This window comes from Vigna umbellata, chromosome 5 (genome assembly GCF_029865625.1).
Source record: "Vigna umbellata cultivar VRB3 chromosome 5, Vumbellata_1.0, whole genome shotgun sequence".
NCBI lineage: Eukaryota > Viridiplantae > Streptophyta > Magnoliopsida > Fabales > Fabaceae > Vigna > Vigna umbellata.
The window spans coordinates 29,476,368-29,496,994 of NC_142169.1; the positions used below are offsets into that span (position 1 = coordinate 29,476,368).

General features: G+C 39.0%; 1 protein-coding gene across 8 annotated transcripts; it reads right to left on the minus strand.

The window, feature by feature from the left end:
* Positions 1-1,380: 1,380 nt before the first annotated feature.
* LOC148198072 (replication protein A 14 kDa subunit B-like) lies at positions 1,381-16,189 on the minus strand. Of its 8 annotated transcripts, XM_088091552.1 has the most exons (10): positions 16,087-16,181; positions 15,753-15,997; positions 13,776-13,914; positions 13,631-13,672; positions 13,097-13,153; positions 12,899-12,988; positions 12,702-12,786; positions 12,359-12,592; positions 1,936-2,194; positions 1,381-1,786 (listed from the first exon to the last, which is right to left on the minus strand). In XM_088091552.1, exons 8-10 carry the CDS (start codon positions 12,467-12,469, stop codon positions 1,722-1,724), a joined length of 435 nt encoding a protein of 144 aa, XP_087947678.1. In that variant the 5' UTR covers positions 12,470-12,592; positions 12,702-12,786; positions 12,899-12,988; positions 13,097-13,153; positions 13,631-13,672; positions 13,776-13,914; positions 15,753-15,997; positions 16,087-16,181; the 3' UTR covers positions 1,381-1,721. The 8 variants fall into 8 exon arrangements, 7 of the variants coding, with proteins under 7 accessions (XP_087947678.1, XP_087947676.1, XP_087947679.1 ...); XM_088091550.1 differs by having other exon boundaries at positions 13,631-13,914; XM_088091553.1 differs by having other exon boundaries at positions 12,359-12,420; positions 12,500-12,592; positions 13,097-13,914.
* Positions 16,190-20,627: the final 4,438 nt, after the last annotated feature.

Below are 20,627 nucleotides of genomic sequence, written 5' to 3' on the forward strand. Positions count from 1 at the left end.
GAAACAATAGGAATGTTTGACCCAGTTATTTGGGTTTCAATCTTACCATTTCAAATCTATATATATATATATATATATATATATATATATATATATATATATATATATATATATATATATATATAAACTCAATTTCTAACTGATTACAACGAAAAAGCATGATATCTTACCACATAATTTGTAAACATATTACTACAATATTTATACTATGTGCAATTATAAACGTATAAAATTATAATTACCACACATTTTACAAAATATTTAAAGAATAGTAATGTCAACAAAGGAAAAAATATTACTTCTCAAACTAAGTAATTCATCATTAACCCAATTATTTTCAAAATTATTATTTTTGTGTAGAGAATACAAGGCATGAAACGAAATTAAGAAGACTTTTCTTGATGAAAAATTAGGATGACTCAAATATATCTCAAATCTGTCTTTAAAATATTCCAAATCTAAATTTCTAAATCTTAAAACATGTAAAATTTTATCTAAACTAAATATAGTAAAATAGAACGAATAACCTAAAAAATAGTATGAGCATATATAGGGAGAGGTAGAAAATGTTTGTTTTAAGGCCGACATTAGCTTATTATATTCTTATAAATTCATTCTTGTGGACATAAAACACAAAAATAAACAAAAGTATCAAACTATATAGAAATAAAAACCATAAAATATATTTTATTCATATGAATATCGTGCATGCATGTAATATAAAAAAAATGTTAACAGAATAACAATTTAAAATTATTATTCAAGTTGAACTAAAAATAATCATGCCTTCGTAGTAGGAACTTTAGTAGTATAATTTCAACAAAAAGATTACGAAAATGTATAGTTCAAAACCATGTAACATATGAACGACTTTAACTAATAAATAAAAAATACATTGAAATTAAGTCAAGCTTCACAACTTCAAGAAAAAATTAAAAAAAAAAAAATCAAAACTAATCAAAATTGTGTATGTATATTCAAGACTTACCGCGCATTGAAAATACGTTAGTTGACCAAACAACATATTTGATGGCAATTAAGATGTCGTTAGATTAAAAATGAAGTTAAGCAAAAATTTGTTGTGACCGTACTTGACTCTTATTTTCTAGTTTGCATTTTGTTACTAGTGAACTTGTTCACAGAAGGGATATTACTTTTTGAAACTTCCTAACAGTTTATCTTTCCCAATTCATCAATCTTCCAACTAGGTTTAGTCCTTGGACAGTGTCTTAACATCTGGCAAATGCATCTGGGACAATGCAGTCTGATAAGTTTCACACTCTTCAGTGCACAGAATTCGATGTAAAATGCTATCTCTGCACCACTATGCTGGATAGGAGCTTAAGAAAGTTTCCACAGATTCACAGACAACAGAAAAAGTAAACCAAATATGGGCTAATCATAAAAATTAAAGAGACTGACTACCTTTTTAAATACCAAATACAATCCCCATTTCACATGACTAAATGAGAAAGATTATAAGATTTTAATTATAATCAATCAAACTATTTACCAAGAAAATTAATAAATGTTTAAATTGTTACAAATTAAGCCACTGGCATTGACCTAGTTCATAGGAGCGTGTTTTGCATGACATGACACCTCATTGTCACCTTTATATCAGAAAAAAAATGGGAAACATTATTGCCAAAATAATGGTTATGTCTCCTAGTGTTCCACATGATAGAGACCTTCATATAACCAGATAAGCTTGTTATAACTCACAGGAACAGGTATTTAAGTTCTCCATTTGCAAGCTGACAGAGCTTGTTGTAGTTGAACATATCTGGCAACAGGGGAAAAAATATATCAGAACCCACGGCTTCATAAACTTCAGAATGGCATAAAATTAATGAGTGACAAGTAATAAAAACTATTCCACATGTTTCGGCCATATCTCAAAATCTATTTGAGGAATGGGAAGGAAAACAATACCAATGGAATCACCAAAATTGGTCCATATCTCGGCAGCAATTGACTTATCACTGTTAACAATACCAAAAACTTCTACAAAAGTTGTAAGAGGAGCAGGGGGAAATCCTTTTACTACTAGCTGTTTCTCATCTGTTGATTTTCCAATGACGACTCCACCATCAGATCGCACAACCTGCATCAGGGCCCTTACCCTCCTTCCAACATAAAAGTGCAGTAGTTCTGCATTGACAAAGGCTGCAGGATTTGACATGTCCATTTTCTGTTCAAGACATAAGAAGATAATTTGATTCAACTACAGAAAAGAAAGCATCAAGCCACCCACAAAATGAACAAGACAAGAATTGATGGCAAGAAAAAGTCATCTTCTTTGATCAGTTTGATGAAACAACTGACGTTAATTTATATAAATCCTATCTCATAATTTACTCTGGTTAAAAGTTCAAATATTCCTTTCACTAACTACAATTGTTGTTCATTAGTGATGCCAATGGTGTACATTCTGGACAGTGGACCAGTAATTTAAAGTTATGTATCAACACTAGATCACTAATACTACTGTAAGTGACAAGTCCCCATAAACTTAAGATATCTGGAACTTTCTAACACCGGCAGCAGCGCAGTAATTTGGCGTTATATGAGCAGTGATAAGTTCACTGAGAAAAAAAAAACGCATCATATTATGAAGGGTCTCATGGTTAATAATCAGCTTGAATGCAAGCATTATCAAGGAAAATACTCACTCAAAGATAACCTAATCCCAAGAGATTACAAAAAGCATTCATTAGGATTACTGTGTACTAATAGTACGGGTGTAAAATAAAACCTAAAAGTCATACCAAAACTATCAAGCAATTCTCTGCTCAGTTCCCTGCCAATAAGCCTAAGGCGGTGGAGTTAAGTGACATATTCCATGTCTGACAGAGGGCTTCAATGAGTTAAAAGGCTTTGTTATAGCTCGGTACCTACCAGTCAACAGTCATAACGGTCAAAATAGGTGCCTAGGTAGACTCGATTCCTTACCCAAACAGAGCCCTAACCTGAAACTACCCCCTGATTCTTTATCACCCAAACAGAGCATTAGCAAGTAACAAAACAAACGCTCAATAATGTAAAAAGCAGTATTTACCCAGAAATTATGGCATGAGAGAGAAACGTTCATGGATGAACGACACAGTTAACAAACCCCGCATAAATGATACCCCAAGAACAAAACATTCAAACATCTAAACTAAATCCAGAACATATTCGGTAAAATGATTATAGCGTGATGTTTTGGTGAACATTTAGCATAGAATGAAAAGGTGTAAAAAGCACGGAAAGCAATAATACCTGGTTGACGGAGGTGGGAACGGCGGCTGTGCTCAAAGCCAAAAGAGGTGGAAGGGAGAATCGTGGTTGAGAAAAGCCAGACGTTATGCTTCTTAGAGAAGCTAAAGAGTCGCGGACGAGACGTTTGACTATTAAACCTCTCTGCCACGTCATGCATACAATTTTTATTTTGAAAATATATTCATATATATGTTTATCCATTTTGAATTCCCGCGCAAACTGATAGGGGGCAACCCACGAGATACGAACAAGAATTGAACAGACCACCTAAGCTTTTCGATCTGCTCTGCACCGTTCTGCAACGTTCAGAACCGCTCCGTACAGATCCGATTCGATCTGTTTCGATATGCTCTGCTCGGCTCCATTTTGTTCGAACCCGATCGGATCGGACTGGACCGGACAAAACCGGTTGATCTGAACCAGACCTAGTGACCAGCCTGAGCCGTGCAACTCAAGAATCCAAACCAAGTTGAATCGAATCAAACTGAATTAAATTGAATTGAACTCAATCCAAATAAACCGAATTCAACCTAACCGAATCGAATTCAATCCAACCCAACCAATCCAGCCGAACCGAACCCAATCGAACAAATCCAACCCAACTTAACCCAACTGTACCGAATCCAATCCAACCCAACCGAACTGAACCCAATCGAACCAAACCTAACCCAACCCAATCCAACCCGGTCGAACTGAATCCAACCGAACCCAACCGAACCGAACTGAACCCAACCCAATCGAACAGAAGCTAACCCAACCCAATCCAATCGAACTGAACCCAACCCAATTGATGTTAATCGAACTGATTTGAATCGAACCAAGCCTTCTCGCACTCATCTAAGTCGATCCCACCCGAACCCAACCCAACTTAACCCAACACAATCAATGCCAACTCAACTGATCCCAACCCAACCCAATTGAACCTAACCCACGCAACCTAACCCTACCCAAGCACACCAAATCGAACAGAACCTAACTGAACCACACTCAATCCAACACAACCAAACCAAACCACTCTGAATCACTCTAAACCTAATCCAACTGAACCCAACCCACCGAACACAACCCAATTGCACTGAACTGAGCCGCACCAAATCAAACCAAACCCGACCTAATCCAACTACACCAAACCAAACCCAACTAAGCTCACTCGCACCTCACCCAAACAAACCCACCTACATCCCACCTGAAAGCAACCTAACCCATCCCACCCAAGTTGGGTTTTGGTTGGGTGCGCTCAGTTTGGGTGGGTTCTATTCAAGTAGGGCGCGGGACGGTTTGACTCTGTTCGGTTCAGTTTGATTGGGTTCAGATCTAGTGTAGGTCAGTTCGGATAGGGTGCAAGTCGATTCGGTTGGGTTTGGTTTGGTGTCATTCAATCAGGTTGGGTTTGGTTGAATATAGTCGGGTTCGATGCAAATGGGTTGGGTTAGATTATGTGGAGTTGGGTTTAATGCGATTTGATTGGGTTGAATTGGGTTTGATGCGATTCTGTTGGGTTAGGTTTGATTGGGTGGGTTGAGTGGATTGGGTTCAAGCGGGTTTGGTTGGGTTCGGGTGGATTTGGTTGGATTCGGGTGGATTCGATTAGGTTATGTTCAGTTCAAATCGGTTCGGTTGGGTTAGGATGGGGTAGGCTGGATTTGGGAGGGGTGTCTTGGGTTCGGGTGGGTTTGGTTGGGTTGGGTTGGGTTTAGGTAGGTTGCGGGTGGATTGGGTTAGGGTGGGGTGCAGGTGGGTTTGGTTGGGTTCGGTTCTGGTAGGGTGCGATTGGGCTTGGTTGGGTTCAGTTCGATGTGGCTGAGTTTGGTTGAGTTTGGTTTGATTCAGAGAGGTTCAATTTGGTTGGGTTTATTGCAATTAGGTTCTGTTAGGTTGAGTTTGGTTGGGTTAGGTTTAGTGTGATTTGATATGGTTCGGTTGGGTTGTGTTGGGTTCGGTGTAGGTCGGTTAAGTTTGATTCGATTCGGTTGGGTTGTGTTGGGTTCGGTTCGGTTCGGTTCGGTTAGGTTGGGTTCGGTCCGGTTGGCTTAGGTTCGGCTCGGTTCGGTTCGGTTGGGTTTGGTTCGATTCAGTTGGATTCAGTTCGGTTGGGTTCGATTCGGTTCGGTTGGGTTGGGTTCGGTTTGGTTGGATTCGGTTCGATTGGGTTCGATTTGGATGGGTTCGGTTGTGTTGGGTTGGGTTCGGTTCGCTCCGGTTGGGTTGGGTTGGGTTCGATTGGGTTTGGTTGGGTTGGGTTTGGTTTGGTTGGGTTCGGTTCGGTTCAGTTGGGTTGGGTTCTGCTCGGTTCGATTGGTTCGGTTGGGTTGGGTTGGGTTGGGTTGGGTGGGTTGGGTTTGGTTGGGTTGAGTTGGGTTGGGTTGGGTTCGGTTAGGTTCAAGTCGGTTGGGTTCGTTCGGTTCGATTGAGTTGGTTTGGGTTGGGTTGGGTTGAGTTGGTTTCGGTTGGGTTGGGTTGGGATTAGTTCAGTTCAATTAGGTTCGGTTCGATTCGATTAGGCTGGGTTTGGTTGGGTTGGGTTCGATTGGGTTCAGTGTGGTTCGGTTGGGTTTGGTTGGGTATGATTCAGTTGGGTTCGATTCGGTTGGGTTCGGTTCAGTTGTGTTCTGTTCGGCTGGGTTGGGTTGGGTTGGGTTGGGTTAGGTTTGGTTGGGTTGGGTTAGGTTCGATTAGGTTAGGTTCGGTTCATTTGGGTTGCGTTGGGTTGTGTTTGGTTGGGTTAGGTTCGGTTCGATTCAGTTTGGTTGGGTTGGGTTGGGTTCGGTTAGGTTAGGTTCGATTCATTTGGGTTGGGTTCGGTTTGGTTGGGTTCGGTTCATTTGGGTTAGGTTGTGTTGGGTTTGGTTGGGTTCGGTTCGGTTCAGTTGGGTTAAGTACGGTTAAGTACGGTTAGGTTCGGTTGTGTTGGATTGAGTTGAGTTGGGTTGGGTTTGGTTCGGTTGGGTTCGGCTCGGTTCGGTTTAGTTGGGTTTGGTTCGGTTCGGTTCGGTTTGGTTGGGTGCGATTCGGTTGGGTTCGGTTGAGTTGGGTTGGGTTGGGTTGGGTTCGGTTCGCTCTGGTTCGGTTCGATTGGGTTGGGTTCGATTCGGTTGGGTTTGGTTCGGTTGGGTTCGTTATGGTTCGGTTGGGTTGGGTTGGGTTGGGTTGGGTTGGATTCGGTTGGGTTGGGTTCAGATCGGTTGGGTTCGTTCGGTTCGGTTCAGTTGGGTTTGGTTGGGTGGGGTTGAGTTGAGTTGGATTGGTTTGGGTTGGGCTGGGTTCGGTTCGGTTCGGTTGGGTTCGATTCGGTTGGGTTCGGTTCAGTTCGCTTGGGTTGGGTTGGGTTTGGTTGGGTTTGGTTTGGTTCGGTTCGGTTGGGTTTGATTCGGTTCAGTTGGGTTCGATTCAGTTAGGTTAGATCGGTTCATTTGGCTTGGGTTCGATTCGGTTGGGTTCGGTTTGGTTCGGTTGGGTTGGGTTGGGTTCGGTTGAGTTCGGTTGGGTTGGGTTGGGTTGGGTTGGGTTGGGTTCGGTTCGGTTGGGTTGGGTTGGGAACGATTTCGTTCGATTAGGCTGGGTTGGGTTCGGTTGGGTTGGGTTCGATTAGGTTGGGTTGGGTTGGGTTCGATTGGGTTCGGTTGGGTTCGGTTCAGTTGGGTTAGGTACTGTTAGGTTCGGTTGTGTTGGGTTGGGTTGAGTTGGTTTGGGTTTGGTTCGGTTTGGTTCGGATGGGTTCGGCTCGGTTCGGTTCGGTTGGGTTTGGTTCGGTTCGGTGCGGTTCGGTTGGGTTCGGTTCGGGTGTGTTGGGTTGGGTTGGGTTCGTTTTGTTTCAGTTGGGTTGGGTTGGGTTCGGCTCGGTTGGGTTGGGTTGGGTTCGGTTCGGTTGGGTTCAAGTCGGTTGGGTTCGTTCGGTTCGGTTGAGTTGGGTTGGGTTGGGTGGGGTTGAGTTGAGTTGGGTTGGGTTGGGTTGGGTTGGGTTCGATTCGGTTGGGTTGGGTTTGGTTGGGTTTGATTCGGTTGGGTTCAGTTTAGTTGGGTTCGGTTCGGTTCATTTGGCTTGGGTTCGGTTGCGTTCGGTTGGGTTTGGTTCGATTGGGTTGGGTTGGGTTGGGTTGGGTTGGGTGGGTTGGTTTGGGTTGGGTTGGGTTGGGTTGGGTTGGGTTGGGTTCGGTTCGGTTCGGTTCGGTTCAGTTCGGTTTGGTTGGGTTCGGTTAGGTTAGGTTCAGGTCGGTTGGGTTCGTTCGGTTCGATTGAGTTGGGTTTGGTTGGGTTTGGTTGGGTTGGGTTGAGTTGGTTTCGGTTGGGTTGTGTTGGGTTAGGTTGGGTTTAGTTCAGTTCGGTTCGGTTCGGTTCGGTTAGGCTGGGTTTGGTTGGGTTGGGTTGGGTTTGATTGGGTTTAGTTTGATTTGGTTGGGTTTGGTTAGGTTTGGTTCAGTTGGGTTCGGTTCAGTTGGGTTCGGTTCGGTTCGGTTGGGTTAGGTTCGGTTAGGTTAGGTTCGGTTCATTTGGGTTGGGGTTGGTTGGGTTGGGTTCGATTCATTTGGGTTATGTTGTGTTGGGTTTGGTTGGGTTCGGTTGGGTTCGATCTGGTTGGATTTGGTTGGGTTAGGTTCGGTTGAGTTCAGTTGGGTTGGCTTGGGTTCGATTCGGTTGGGTTGGATTAGGTTCGGTTGGGTTCGGTTGGGTTGGGTTCGGTTGGGTTGGGTTCGATTCTGTTGGGTTGGGTCGAGCCCAACTCAATCTAACCCAAGCCAACCAATCCAACTGAACAGAACCCAATCCAACCGAGCCAGACCGAATAGAACCCAACCTAACCCAATCAAACCAAACCGAACCCAAACCAACCAAACCAAACCAAACCCAACCCCTAACGTAACCCCAACCCCTAACCCTACCCAACCCCCAAACTAACCCAATCCAACCCCTTCCCCAACCCAACCCTACCCCCAACCTAACATAACTCACCCGAACCAAACGCAATCTTAACCAACCTAAACCACTCGATCCCAACACACCTAAACCTAACCCACCCAGCCCAAACGCGCGGAACCCAACTTAACCATATTGAACCCAACTTAACTGAACCCAACCCAACCCAACTACATCGAACCCACCCAACCCACTAACACCAAATCGAATCAAACTTAACCGACCTACACCGAACCATATCGAATCACACTAAATCTAACCCAACCAAACTCAACCTAACAGAACCCAATTGCAACAAACCCAACCAAATTGAACCTCTCTGAATCAAACCAAACTCAACCTAACTCAGCCACATCGAACTGAACCCAACCAAGCCCAATCGCACCCCACCCGAACCGAACCCAACCCACCTAAACATAACTCACCCGAACCCAACCCAATCTTAACCAACCTAAACCACTCGATCCCAACCCAGCCCAACCCACCTAAACCTAACCCACCCAGCCCAAACGCGCGGAACCCAACTTAACCATATTGAACCCAACTTAACCGAACCGAACCCTACCCAGCCTAACCGAACCGAACTGATCTCAACCCAACCCAACCCAACCCAACCCAACCAAACCGAACCGAACCGAATCGAACCCAACCAAACCCAACACAACCTAACCCAAGTGAATCGAACCCAAGCCAACCCAAATGAATCGAACCTAACCTAACCGAACCCAACCCAACCCAACCCAACCGAGCCGAACCGAACTGAACCCAATCGAACTGAACCTCACCGAACCTCACCGAACCTAACCCAACCTAACCCAACCCAACCGAATCCAACCCAACTGAACCGAACCCAACCAAATCCAACCGAACCCAACCCAACCCAATCGAACCCAACCCAACCCAACCCAGCCTAACCGAACTGAACCGAACCTAACCGAACCAAACCAAACCAAACTGAACTAAACCCAACCCAACCCAACCCAACCCAACTCAATCGAACCGAACGAACCCAACCGACTTGAACCTAACCCAACCCAACCAAACCGAACCGAACCCGACCAACTGAATCGAACCGATCCCAACCCAACCCAAATGAACCGAACCTAACCTAACCGCACCTAACCCAACCGAACCGAACCCAACCGAACCCAACCTAACCGAATCGAACCCAACCGAACGCAACTGAACCGAACCCAACCGAACGCAACCGGACCCAAGCCAAATGAACCGAACCTAACCTAACCAAACCGAACCCAACTGAATCGAACCCAACCGAACTGAACCCAACCCAACCGAACTGAACCGAACCGAACTGAGTCGAACCCAACCAAACCCAACTCAACCCAACCCAACTCAACTCAACCCTACCCAACCCAACCCAACTAAACCGAACCAAACGAACCCAACCGACCTGAACCGAACCCAACCCAACATAACCAAACCCAACCGAACTCATCCCAACCCAGCCCAACCGAACCCAACCCTACCAAACCCAACTGAACCGAACCCAACCGAATCGAACCCAACCGAATCGAACCCAACCCAATCGAACCGAACCGAACCCAACCAGAGCGAACAGAACCGAACCCAACTCAACCGAATCGAACCCAACCTAACCGAACCGAAGCAAACCCAACTGAACCGAACCGAGCCGAACCCAACCTAACCAAACCCAACCCAACTCAACACAACCGAACCTAACCGTACTTAATCGTACTTAACCGTACTTAACCCAACTGAACCGAACCCAACCGAACAAACTCCCAACCGAACCCAACCCAACCCAACTGAACCCAACCCAGCCTAATCGAACCGAACTGAACTAAACCCAACCCAACTCAATCGAACCGAACGAACCCAATCGACCTGAACCTAACCGAACCCAACCCAACCCAACCCAACCCACCCAACCCAAATGAACCAAACCTAACCCAACTGAACCGAACCCAACACAACCCAACACAACCGAACCGCACCAAACCCAACCCAACCCAATTGAATCGAACCGAACCAAACCCAACCCTACCCCACCCGAACCTACCCAACCCAACCCGAACCTACCTGCACCGCATCCAAACCCAATTGAACCAACTAAATTGTCCCGCACTCCACCTTAACCGAACCCACTCGAACCATCCCACCTAACCACAACCCAACCCAACCCGACCCGAACCTACCTGCACCGCATCCAAACCCAATTGAACCAACCAAACTGTCCCGCACTCCACCTTAACTGAACCCACTTGAACCATCCCACCTAACCAGAACCCAACCCACCCAAACCCAACCCAATCCATTCGAACCTAACCCTACCTACCCGATCTTAACCCACCTGAACCTAACCCACTCAACCCAACCGAATCGTATTGAACCCAATCGAAGTTAACTCAACCCAAGTCAACGCAACCCAGCCACACAAAATCGAACGGAACCATACCCAACCCAACCCAACCTAACTCAACTCAACCCAACCAAGCCAAACCCACCTGCACCCCACTTGAACCCAACCCACCCCAACCTAATAACCCAACCAAACCCAACTCACCCCACCCGAATCCAACCTACCCAACCCAACCTGAACCCAACCTACCCCACCCCTATCCACTTGAAGCCAACCAAACCCAACCAAATCCACCCGAACCTAACCAAACCCACCCAAACCCAACACACTCAACCCACCCAATCGAACCCAAGCCAATTGAATCGCATCAAACCCAACTCAACCCAATCGAACTGCATCGAACTCAATTGAACTCACCCGACCCAAAGCCACCCGACCCCAACCCCACCTAACCTAACCGAACCAAAACCACCTAAAACTAACCCACCTAACCAAGCCTAACCCAACTGAATCACACCGAACCCAATCTAACTCAACCCAACTGAACCCTAACGAACCTAATCGAACTCAACCCAACAAAATACAATACTATAAAATAAAATAAAAATAAGATAAAATAAATTTTGATCATTATTTACATATTTAGTTACCCAGACGAAATTTGGTATTGAAGAAATCTAAACCACCCCACCAGTATCGACCACATTTGATTTAATAAAACGCTTGGCTAAATGAATGATGATGTGATTTTGGTCACCTCCAAGTTATTCGCCTATCATGTCATCATTTGATTATCGTTTTTATATATTGATTCCATTTACAGCCTGTACAATGTTTACCAGGCTTGTAAAGTACAATTTCACCCCTCTGAAATTAAGATTATTAATATGTGTATACTAGTTCAAAATTTATATACTAAATTCTCAAAAAAATGTTCTTATTGTCGCAAGCTCATCATAGGAGAACATATTCATTTCTTCAATAATTCTTAAATCTTTATATTTATCATTTTATAATATTAATAAATTAAAGTTGTGCCTTATGTATCTTGTTTTCTACTTTATAAATTCTATCCAAATTATAATGAGTATAAACAAAAAAATCACAAACTTTTTATAGCCAAACCCCTTTGGTAATCAATTACCAATCACTGGTAATTTATTACAACTTTATTGTAAACAATTACAATGTCATTTGAATTACATACACTAATAATCGATTACAATAATATGTAATCCATTACATACCAAAGTCGTGCCATCTAATTACATAATGTGTCATCTAATAGAACCAAAGATTTCAAAAGTGTTGGTGGTGCATCCTTTAGAAAAAATGTGCCCTCTAATAGAAGCAAGATTTCAATAGTAATTTACTATTGAGTATTGTCATCACTCAAACTCCTAAGGAAGTAGAGATTTAAGTGGACATGGAGAAATCCCTAATCCAAGAACAAGAAAGGATATGATACCCTCCAAAACAAAGAACGTGAAATGCAAAAGGAAACATCAAAAGCCATATTGGTAAGTAACTGAATGGAAGAAAATATAATTAATATCTGTACACCAAAGAAAAGACAAAGCACTACTCACTTGTGCTCATTGCAAAAATTTAAATTCAATAACGGTACCCAGTAGAGGGAAGTGAAAATCAAACTCCTAATAACCACTTGAGTAAAATAAATAAAAACTCAAGAACCAATTATTACGTAAAAAGATTAACCTATTTGGAAGAGGGCCAAAAATGGTTTTGACTTGTATCTCAAACTTAACCTAATTCACAATTTCTATACATACATTGCAAGCAATTTATCCCTGAATAATAAAACAAAACAGAAATAATTACCTGAGTAGAGGCATGTGAAGAATGAATTGCCCGATTAAAGCTGTCAGAGTTTCCACCAACACCTGCAGGTATTCGTGATGACCATTCACTTAGATGGGTAGGAATGTACATAAAAGAAAACAGCGGAAAAATAGAACATACCAGGACCCAGGATGCGGTCAGACCATTATGCGGCCAATTAGAAATGTTCAAAAAGGCCTAGTTCACGTGACTAGTGTGGATGAAATATGAGTTCTGGTAATGACAATCAAATATACAAACTCAGAAAATGAACAGTTAAAAAACCAAACTAGAGACAAATGGGGAAAGTACAAATTGCTATTCAAAGAACTAGAAGGACCACCTGCACATTCTTAGGAGTAAGCACAACATAATCCCTCTGATCAAGTGACAGTTCTGATGGTTTTGATGCAGGAAACGGCAAAGCGCTGCTAAAATCTCAAATTTAAGCTAAAATCTCCGTAATGTAAACTTGAATTGATGAAATGCACCATAATGAAAGAAAACAAAAACTACTAATAACAGATTTAAAACATTTACCTCTTTCTTTCTGTTTCAATACGAAAATTGATTGTAAATTTGAAAAGAGATGAAGTTTAATGGTTCTACAACTGGTAGAACCCCACAAGCCTGTCAAAGTTTTCAATCAAATATCATTTTAAGTTCAAAGTTGATTTCAAAAGTCATGCAAATAAAATAAAGTAAAAAAAAAAGTTTTCAAGGCAGAAACTGACTTACTTGAGTAAATGCTGGTATCCCTTTAATATGTCTAAAACAATGGCCTCCCCATGTGACCTTCAAATTAACCTCAAGTCAAATGTTAAGAAATATATTGAAATCATAACAAACAATATATGGTTAATTAAGATTATTTCTAACCAGGATGGTAAAAACTGTCGTAGAGTACTAAACTATGTTTTATATGATAAATTTACTCATAAAATCCAGCAGATTATCAAGATTTGACCATGTTGTTCAACTTTAAAATCTCATATGAATCAGAAAGAAGCTTAGGTGCTTTATCTATATGACTCGATACTAAAATAACACCAATCGTGCTTATTCATTTCTCATTGTTCTAAAATTTTGCATGCAAGATCAACATGATTACTTAATCAAAATGTCCATGGATGTTAAACGAATGGTGCAAGACCTTTCAACCAGTGTCGTTTTTTTTTTGTGTATGCAGAAAAACAAACCTTGATAAAATAAGGGATAATGCATCACAGTGAATAAACCATTGAGATATAGAGAACTGTAGTTTTGCCATACCATTTTCACAGATGGATCATTATCACATCTACGATACTCAAACTGGATGGACATAGAAGAAGTAGGTCATCGAGTAGCATATCTAAAAGAAAAAAACAATATGGAAAAGTAAAAATAGCAGAAATTATAGAGATTATCTCTCCACCATCTATGGCTTCGTCTGTTAAAGTTGCAACAGTGAAGACAACTCCTAACAGGCCTTCAACTGCCAAAGTTATGGCATGTGCTTCACTGGCAACCAGAACAGCAGCATTGGATGCATCATTATCTAGACTCCACTCTACCTGCCAGAGTAAAAACATGTCACGCATGACTTAAAACATCATTATCCAGACTCCATTCAAATTAGGGGTGGGTAAAGTATACTAAATTGCATTGTACTATAAAGATTTGCAGTTAACTTTAAAATAGTTCGGACAAACTGAACTGAACTATTTTTTAGTTCACTTATAGTGTAGTGCAGCTCAGTGAACTATTTTTTTAGTTTACTTACAATGCAGTTTAGTTCAGTAAACTGGTCTATTCTTCTATGCTCTGAATCTACCTTTTCACCCTTAGAATCAGTAAAGGGCAATCCTAAGTCATCCTTAGTTCCTTTCAAATGTTAGCTTTGAATCTAGCTTTTCATCTTATTGAATAAATAAAAAAATGTTAGCTCCTGAAATTTATAGGCAATAGCATTAGTGTTAGAATGAAAAGAAAAAAGACAAGAAAAGAAATCAGGTTTGGACCATCAAGCATTCACCCAAATGAATCCCAAGTGCAACTCAAAAAGACATTTTGAAAATTTAAGCCCACTTTGGGGTCTTATGATCTCTAATTTAGAAATCCAAATGTGGCACTTCTGATTCACTTGCTCAAACGCTGTCATGACCAACCTAGACTCCTAAGCAAGAATGAAAACCACAATTGGATCATGCAAAGCAAATACAGGAAATGAAAAATGTACATAATCTAACCTATGAAAGCTAGCTAGAAATACCTATACTAATGGATATCACCATGACTTTTCAAAACCGACAAATTGCTAAGAACTAAGATTACCTACATTAAATTCTACAGAAAGTCCAATTACAAGAACACTGTTAGAATATTTACCCTATTTATGATGATTATATTATGTCTAGGGTTACCCTATTTATCATGATTATATTGTGTTTAGGATTATCCTATTTATCATGATTATATTGTGTCTAGGTTACCCTATTTATCATGATTATATTGTGTCTAGGTTACCCTATCATTATATTGTGTCTAAGATTATCCTAATTATCATGTACTCTTGTATCAATTTATTGTATCAATTTATTTTTATAAATAGAAGATTATGAGAGGGATCAATCAAGCCCTCAAGAATTATTTTACAGTTTCAATCTTTAAGTAACACAAACAAATTTTCATAAAGCAATGAAAAAAACTGACCCTAATTGACAACTTTTGAAGCCTAACATGTCTCAAGAAGACATCTTGAACAATTCAGGCCCACTTTGGGGTCCTGTAACATCCAATTCAGATGTAAAAAGTTGCATGTTCTCCTTCAAGTTCTCAAACAAGGTCCTTCTGCATTTTTCCCTATTCTAGAACATCCCAAAATGTACTAAGCAAAATGTTTAAGCCAAGACAACAGAACCTAAACTCTAAAACGTGCAACAAAGGTAAATAAAACATTTTCCTAATCTAACTTCAACCAAGTAAAACAAAAACATAGCAAGCATGAACATAGGAATCAAAAATTGCAATTCCAGAACGTAAATGACAATAATTATTGGAAAATTAAAGAGTGTGCAAGAAAAGGGATTGCAAGGCAGAAATATAGAATTTGAACAAAGGAATCAAAAGAAACTTTAAAACTTTATTAGAATCAAGAGCTGAATTACATCATGTACAAGAAATCCTTGCAAGAACCACTCACGGCCTGTCACTGCCCGTGAGTATTCTCGACAATTTTATCTAACCTCTACTCACTACTTAGAATAGAACAAGACTAAGACTATTTACTAATCACCCTCAAACTGAAAAGAACCCAGAGTAACCAAAACTAACCCCACAGAAAAACTATTATACAACTTCTTTTATAGAAAAACTAAAGGAAGGAAAAAGGGGAGGGAAAGAAAAACCCAACCCATGCTTCGCGCTCCTCTTCGAGTGACTTCGCACCAGCTTTAACAAAGGGTTCTGTTCGCATCCCTCAATCAGCCCCTTTTGCAGCTTCATAGGCAGCCTCTGGTCCATTGAATCGAGCCTCCTAGTGCATCTTCGGAGGAACCATAGAACTCTCTTCGCATTTCTCTCCATCCTCGAACCCTGGCTTCGAGGGTTTTTTTGGAGGTGAAATTTTCAATTGCTCGGCTGCGGTAGACCAGTTAACTGCATCACAAGGCCAGATAGTCAAATAAAAGTACTGTAACATTAATTTTAGACAATATAAAATAAATATTATGTCACAGGTATCTTACAATCTATGATTATTTTTGCTTACTAACTTTCACTTCTTAGAGTGAAACTGCATTCTTGAAACAAAACAAAAATTAAGATAAACAAGAAAAGAAAACCTTTTGGGTAAATAGTCATATATTTTTGTCTTTTAATTTTTGTTGACATCAATCAAATACAATTAAATATAAAAATTTAAACAAAACATCAAAGATATTATAATATCTTAATATTTCCTTATATTAAATAAACTTTTCTATTTCAATATTATCAATGTTGTTAATTTAGTTCTCAATTTATATTTCATATTTATATTAAACTTCATTATTGTAATATCGTTATTTTAAATTGATGAAAATTATGATATTAACTCATCTTTTAAAATATAAAACAAAATTAAAAAAAATTGAAATAGTTAAATCAAATTAAAAATATCATTTTAATATTAGAATACAAAATTTCTTTACTCTAATTTTAGTGATATAGATAATTAAAAAAAACAATTAGAGTCCTTTTTTTTACTCGTCCAAATATTCATACCATATATATATATATATATATGTGTGTGTGTGTGTTTTGCAAGTAATATAAAAATATCTTCTCTTACATGGTTTGGTTAAAAAGAAGTGTACTGATCATATGAGTGCTACACTTGCAAATATCACAGTGTCAACTTTATTTTTACCAAAATAGCATAATGTGGGTTTTATTTACACATATAACACACTTTTAATTACTTTTTCTAGTTCATAATTTGGTTCAATTTTAAATGTTTTTTCATTAGAATTTTACCAATAACATGTTTAAACAAATTTGGTTTCTCAATAAATAATTTATGAACTAACACAATAAAAGCATACTATATGGGTAAATAAAACCTAGAATATATTATTTTGGTGAAAAGAAGTTGACATTGTGTTGTCTGTGTGAAAAATTCATACATTAACATGAAGAGAGAAGAAAACACTTTTTTGAATATTTGATGGGACCTAGAAAAGATTTAGGGTTGTATATGTGTAGAGAGAGAGAAAAAAAAAACACCTTTTTGAAAAACATCTTTTGAATATTAGATGATTTTATAAAGATTTCAAGAACATCTTTGATTGTCCTTACTTCTAGAATGTTATTTTTCTTTGTAATTACTAGGAGACCTCTCTTTTTTCCTACTTAAGAGAGTATTTTCATCACTTGTAAGGATTAAATATTTTTTTAGTAAAATTAATATGCTCAACCATTTCTAAAGAAAGTTTAGAGAGTTTCTTCTTGAGCTTCTTTTATCTTGAATAAAAAAACTAGCAACATTACCGCTTGTCTAAGGTGTCTTAGTATCCTAACTAGCGTGACCACCTTCTTCCCCTCCCCTTCTTGTCTTTCCATCTTTGATTCCATTTACTTTTAGCATTTTTTGTCCATTTTATACTTCTACAATTTATGTTGTCTTTGATATCTTATGTTATTTCCTTTAGTTATATAGAATTCATCTTCTCATATCTTTCCTTAAGTATTTTGAAGTGAATCTTCACAACTAGATAACTTAGCTATGTTAATGTCAAATAGAAATTTTCATTATACTTTCTTAAACAAACATTAACAAAAACATTTTACCTTCTTAAAATTAACAAGATGAATGTTTATCACTTATAAAAATTATGTACTCTCTCATGTAATACTTGTTCAATATCATGTATTGTTTTATACTCATAATTTCTTATGTTCTTACTCACTTTAGCATCAAATAATTTGTTGAGCGTGAATCTTCTTACCTTTTATTTATATATCAACTATCTAATTTTTCTATATCACCTCATAGAATCGATAAGAATGATTATATTTATCTAAATTTTACAATGCAAAACAGAAACCAAGTTAATTCTTAAATCACATTATTGATTGTATTCCATCTTTGGTATTCATGCCATGCAAATTAATTTGGGAGTTCAAACAAAATAAAAAATACAAACAAATGTTAAAAACTTATAAGGAGAAGATGAAAGGTTAATTTATAGATTAAAAACAAAACACTTATTCTTATAATAATATTCTAATTTTTTTTATTAAAATTTGAGCAATTAATCAATTAGTCATCTAATTAAACAAAATCATCATTCAATATATATATATATATATATATATACACACACAATAATCAAATAAAAAATTTACCGATTTATAGTTTGATTTCTAAAATCATAAATACAAATATAATTATAAAGTATAAATCTAAAACCAGAAAGAAAATGAACAAAATGTTAAATAATTTGCGCAAAACTAAATTGATTTTTAGCAAAGTTTATAAACTAAAACAAACAAATAAAAATTAATTATCTTAAAAAAAAGTAAGAAAAACGGTCTCAACTTTAAAAAATCACAAAAAAAGTGATGCTCCCTCCCCTGTAAGACCCTTGTAAACTCAAAATTTTACCAAGTTGTAAAAATTTCAAGTTGTAGTGTAAAATTGAATGCTGTCAAAATTTGACATAGTTTACTATTTTATGTATAACTTTTTATACAATTAATATTTTGGGTTGATTCTTTTTCCATTGGAAAGTAGACTCAAAGAGCTTCGATTCGAGTACTCATACGCCTAATTCCGACTTCGGGAAGGGGTTCAACCGAACTGTCAAAGTTGTGACAGATGTGCTGTCTGGGTGGATGGCGCCCAGGCGCCCCTCCTCTTGCGCCCGGGCGCGAACGTATCAGTTTTCAGATCTGAAATAAGTGGGAATTGCGTGGAAAGTTGGGGAATATTCTCCATAATCATAATGTTCGTCCCTTGGGCCAGAGAGGAGCGTGGGCAAACCTCCTTTCCAATTATTAAGTGTTTCTTAATGGAGTGAAGGGCCATGGTTGTCCCTTGGGGCAGATTTGAATAAGAGAAAGGGGTGGATTCTGCACTGAGACTTAGGTGCTGAATTACAAAGAAGAAAGTGGTCCGTGAGAGAGTTTTCTAGAGGTCTTTGGAGCAAGGTGCTGCCCAGATTCGTAGTGAAGGATTCAAGGTGTTCCAAGGAGATCTTCAAGAGGTAAGGGGAGCTAACTTTGATTTGGAAAAATGCACATGTGTTGTTTGATGAAAGTTCTGTGAAATGTGATGAGTTTTAATGGATTGAATGATGGGAGTTATGATGAGAATTCGTTTTAATGTGTTTGTATATATAGATATGAAGTTTTAGAGGAATTGGTTCTTGAAATGGGATGAAGAACATGGTGGTTTTCCCTTAGCTTTTTCCAAATCCGAAAATCATACTTCTTGAACAAATGATTAGTTTGAATGGGATGGATGTGAATGTTTGTTGTGAGATCTTGGATTGGAAATGTCCTATTCTTAGATGATGGTTTTTTTGAGTATGTTTTGATGGTGAAAAGATGAATCAAATTGGTTTTTGCTATAACTTTGATATAAGAAATTTGTATGAACTTTATGATGAAAAATTGATGAATATATTGGATTGATGGTGGATTTTCGTTTTAGGATGTTGATATACATGTATATGAAGTTTTTGGTGGATTGGGTTGTGAAATGGGATGAGAAACATGATGGTCTTACCTTTTTTTTTTGATCAAATACGAAAATTGGGTATTTTGGTTGGTTGATGAATTTTGGATGGGTGAATTGATGGTTTGTGTGGAAATCTTTAATAAGAAGGAGGTATGGTGTGTTAACAATTAAGATCTTGATATAGTAATAGTTTTATGTGATGGAAAACGATGGAGTTTATAAGTGTGGTTTGATGAGTAGAATGAGTGATGAGTTTTTGGGAAACTCACTTAAGCATGATGCAACTTCAAATTTGTTTTGATGATTGAGGACTAAATGATGTGTGTAAACTGTTGAAGGGGTGATTAAATGGAAGGTAAGGAAAGTATACACTGTTTTGAACAAGCTGATAGAGTTTTGGGTCACTTTGAGAGGAAGTGAGGTAGTGATTTTGGGAAGTAAGGATTATGAGTACATGTGGGTTATTGGGATACCTTAGGTAAGTCATTTGTGACTTGTTAGAGTCATCAAATTGATCAAAACAGGTGCAAAATGGTTGCTGTCAACTGGTATGGGGCTGGACGACTTCTGGGTCGCGCCCGGCGCCCTCGATGGCGCCCAAGCGCGAGACTCTCGGAAAAGTCGCGCCCAGGCGCCCCTCCTCTTGCGCCCGGGCGCGAGGTGTTCGCAGAAAATGACTTGGTCTATGTTTTTGATGGTTTTTGGGGTTCTGGATGTCCGTTTTGGACGTTCTTTAGTTCGTTTTGGGGGTTTTTGACCCTTCCGGAACTGTTGGTGATGGTTTCAAAGCTATTTGAGTTACCTAAATATGGGTATTAAAAGGATATAAAGAAAATGTGTTATGTGTACATTGTTTGAGTTGTTAGATATATCTATTTGATATGGAAATGTTGTGTGATCGGTTTGACATTGCAAATTGATATGAAAATGATGTTTGGATGGTTAAGTACTGTTGAAATCATGGTTGTATATGATTTGATTATGAGTTTCATGTTGAATGAAGAATTGAGGTTATTAATGATATGGTAGTGTGATAATCTCACTTATGCATTTGAATATATTGAA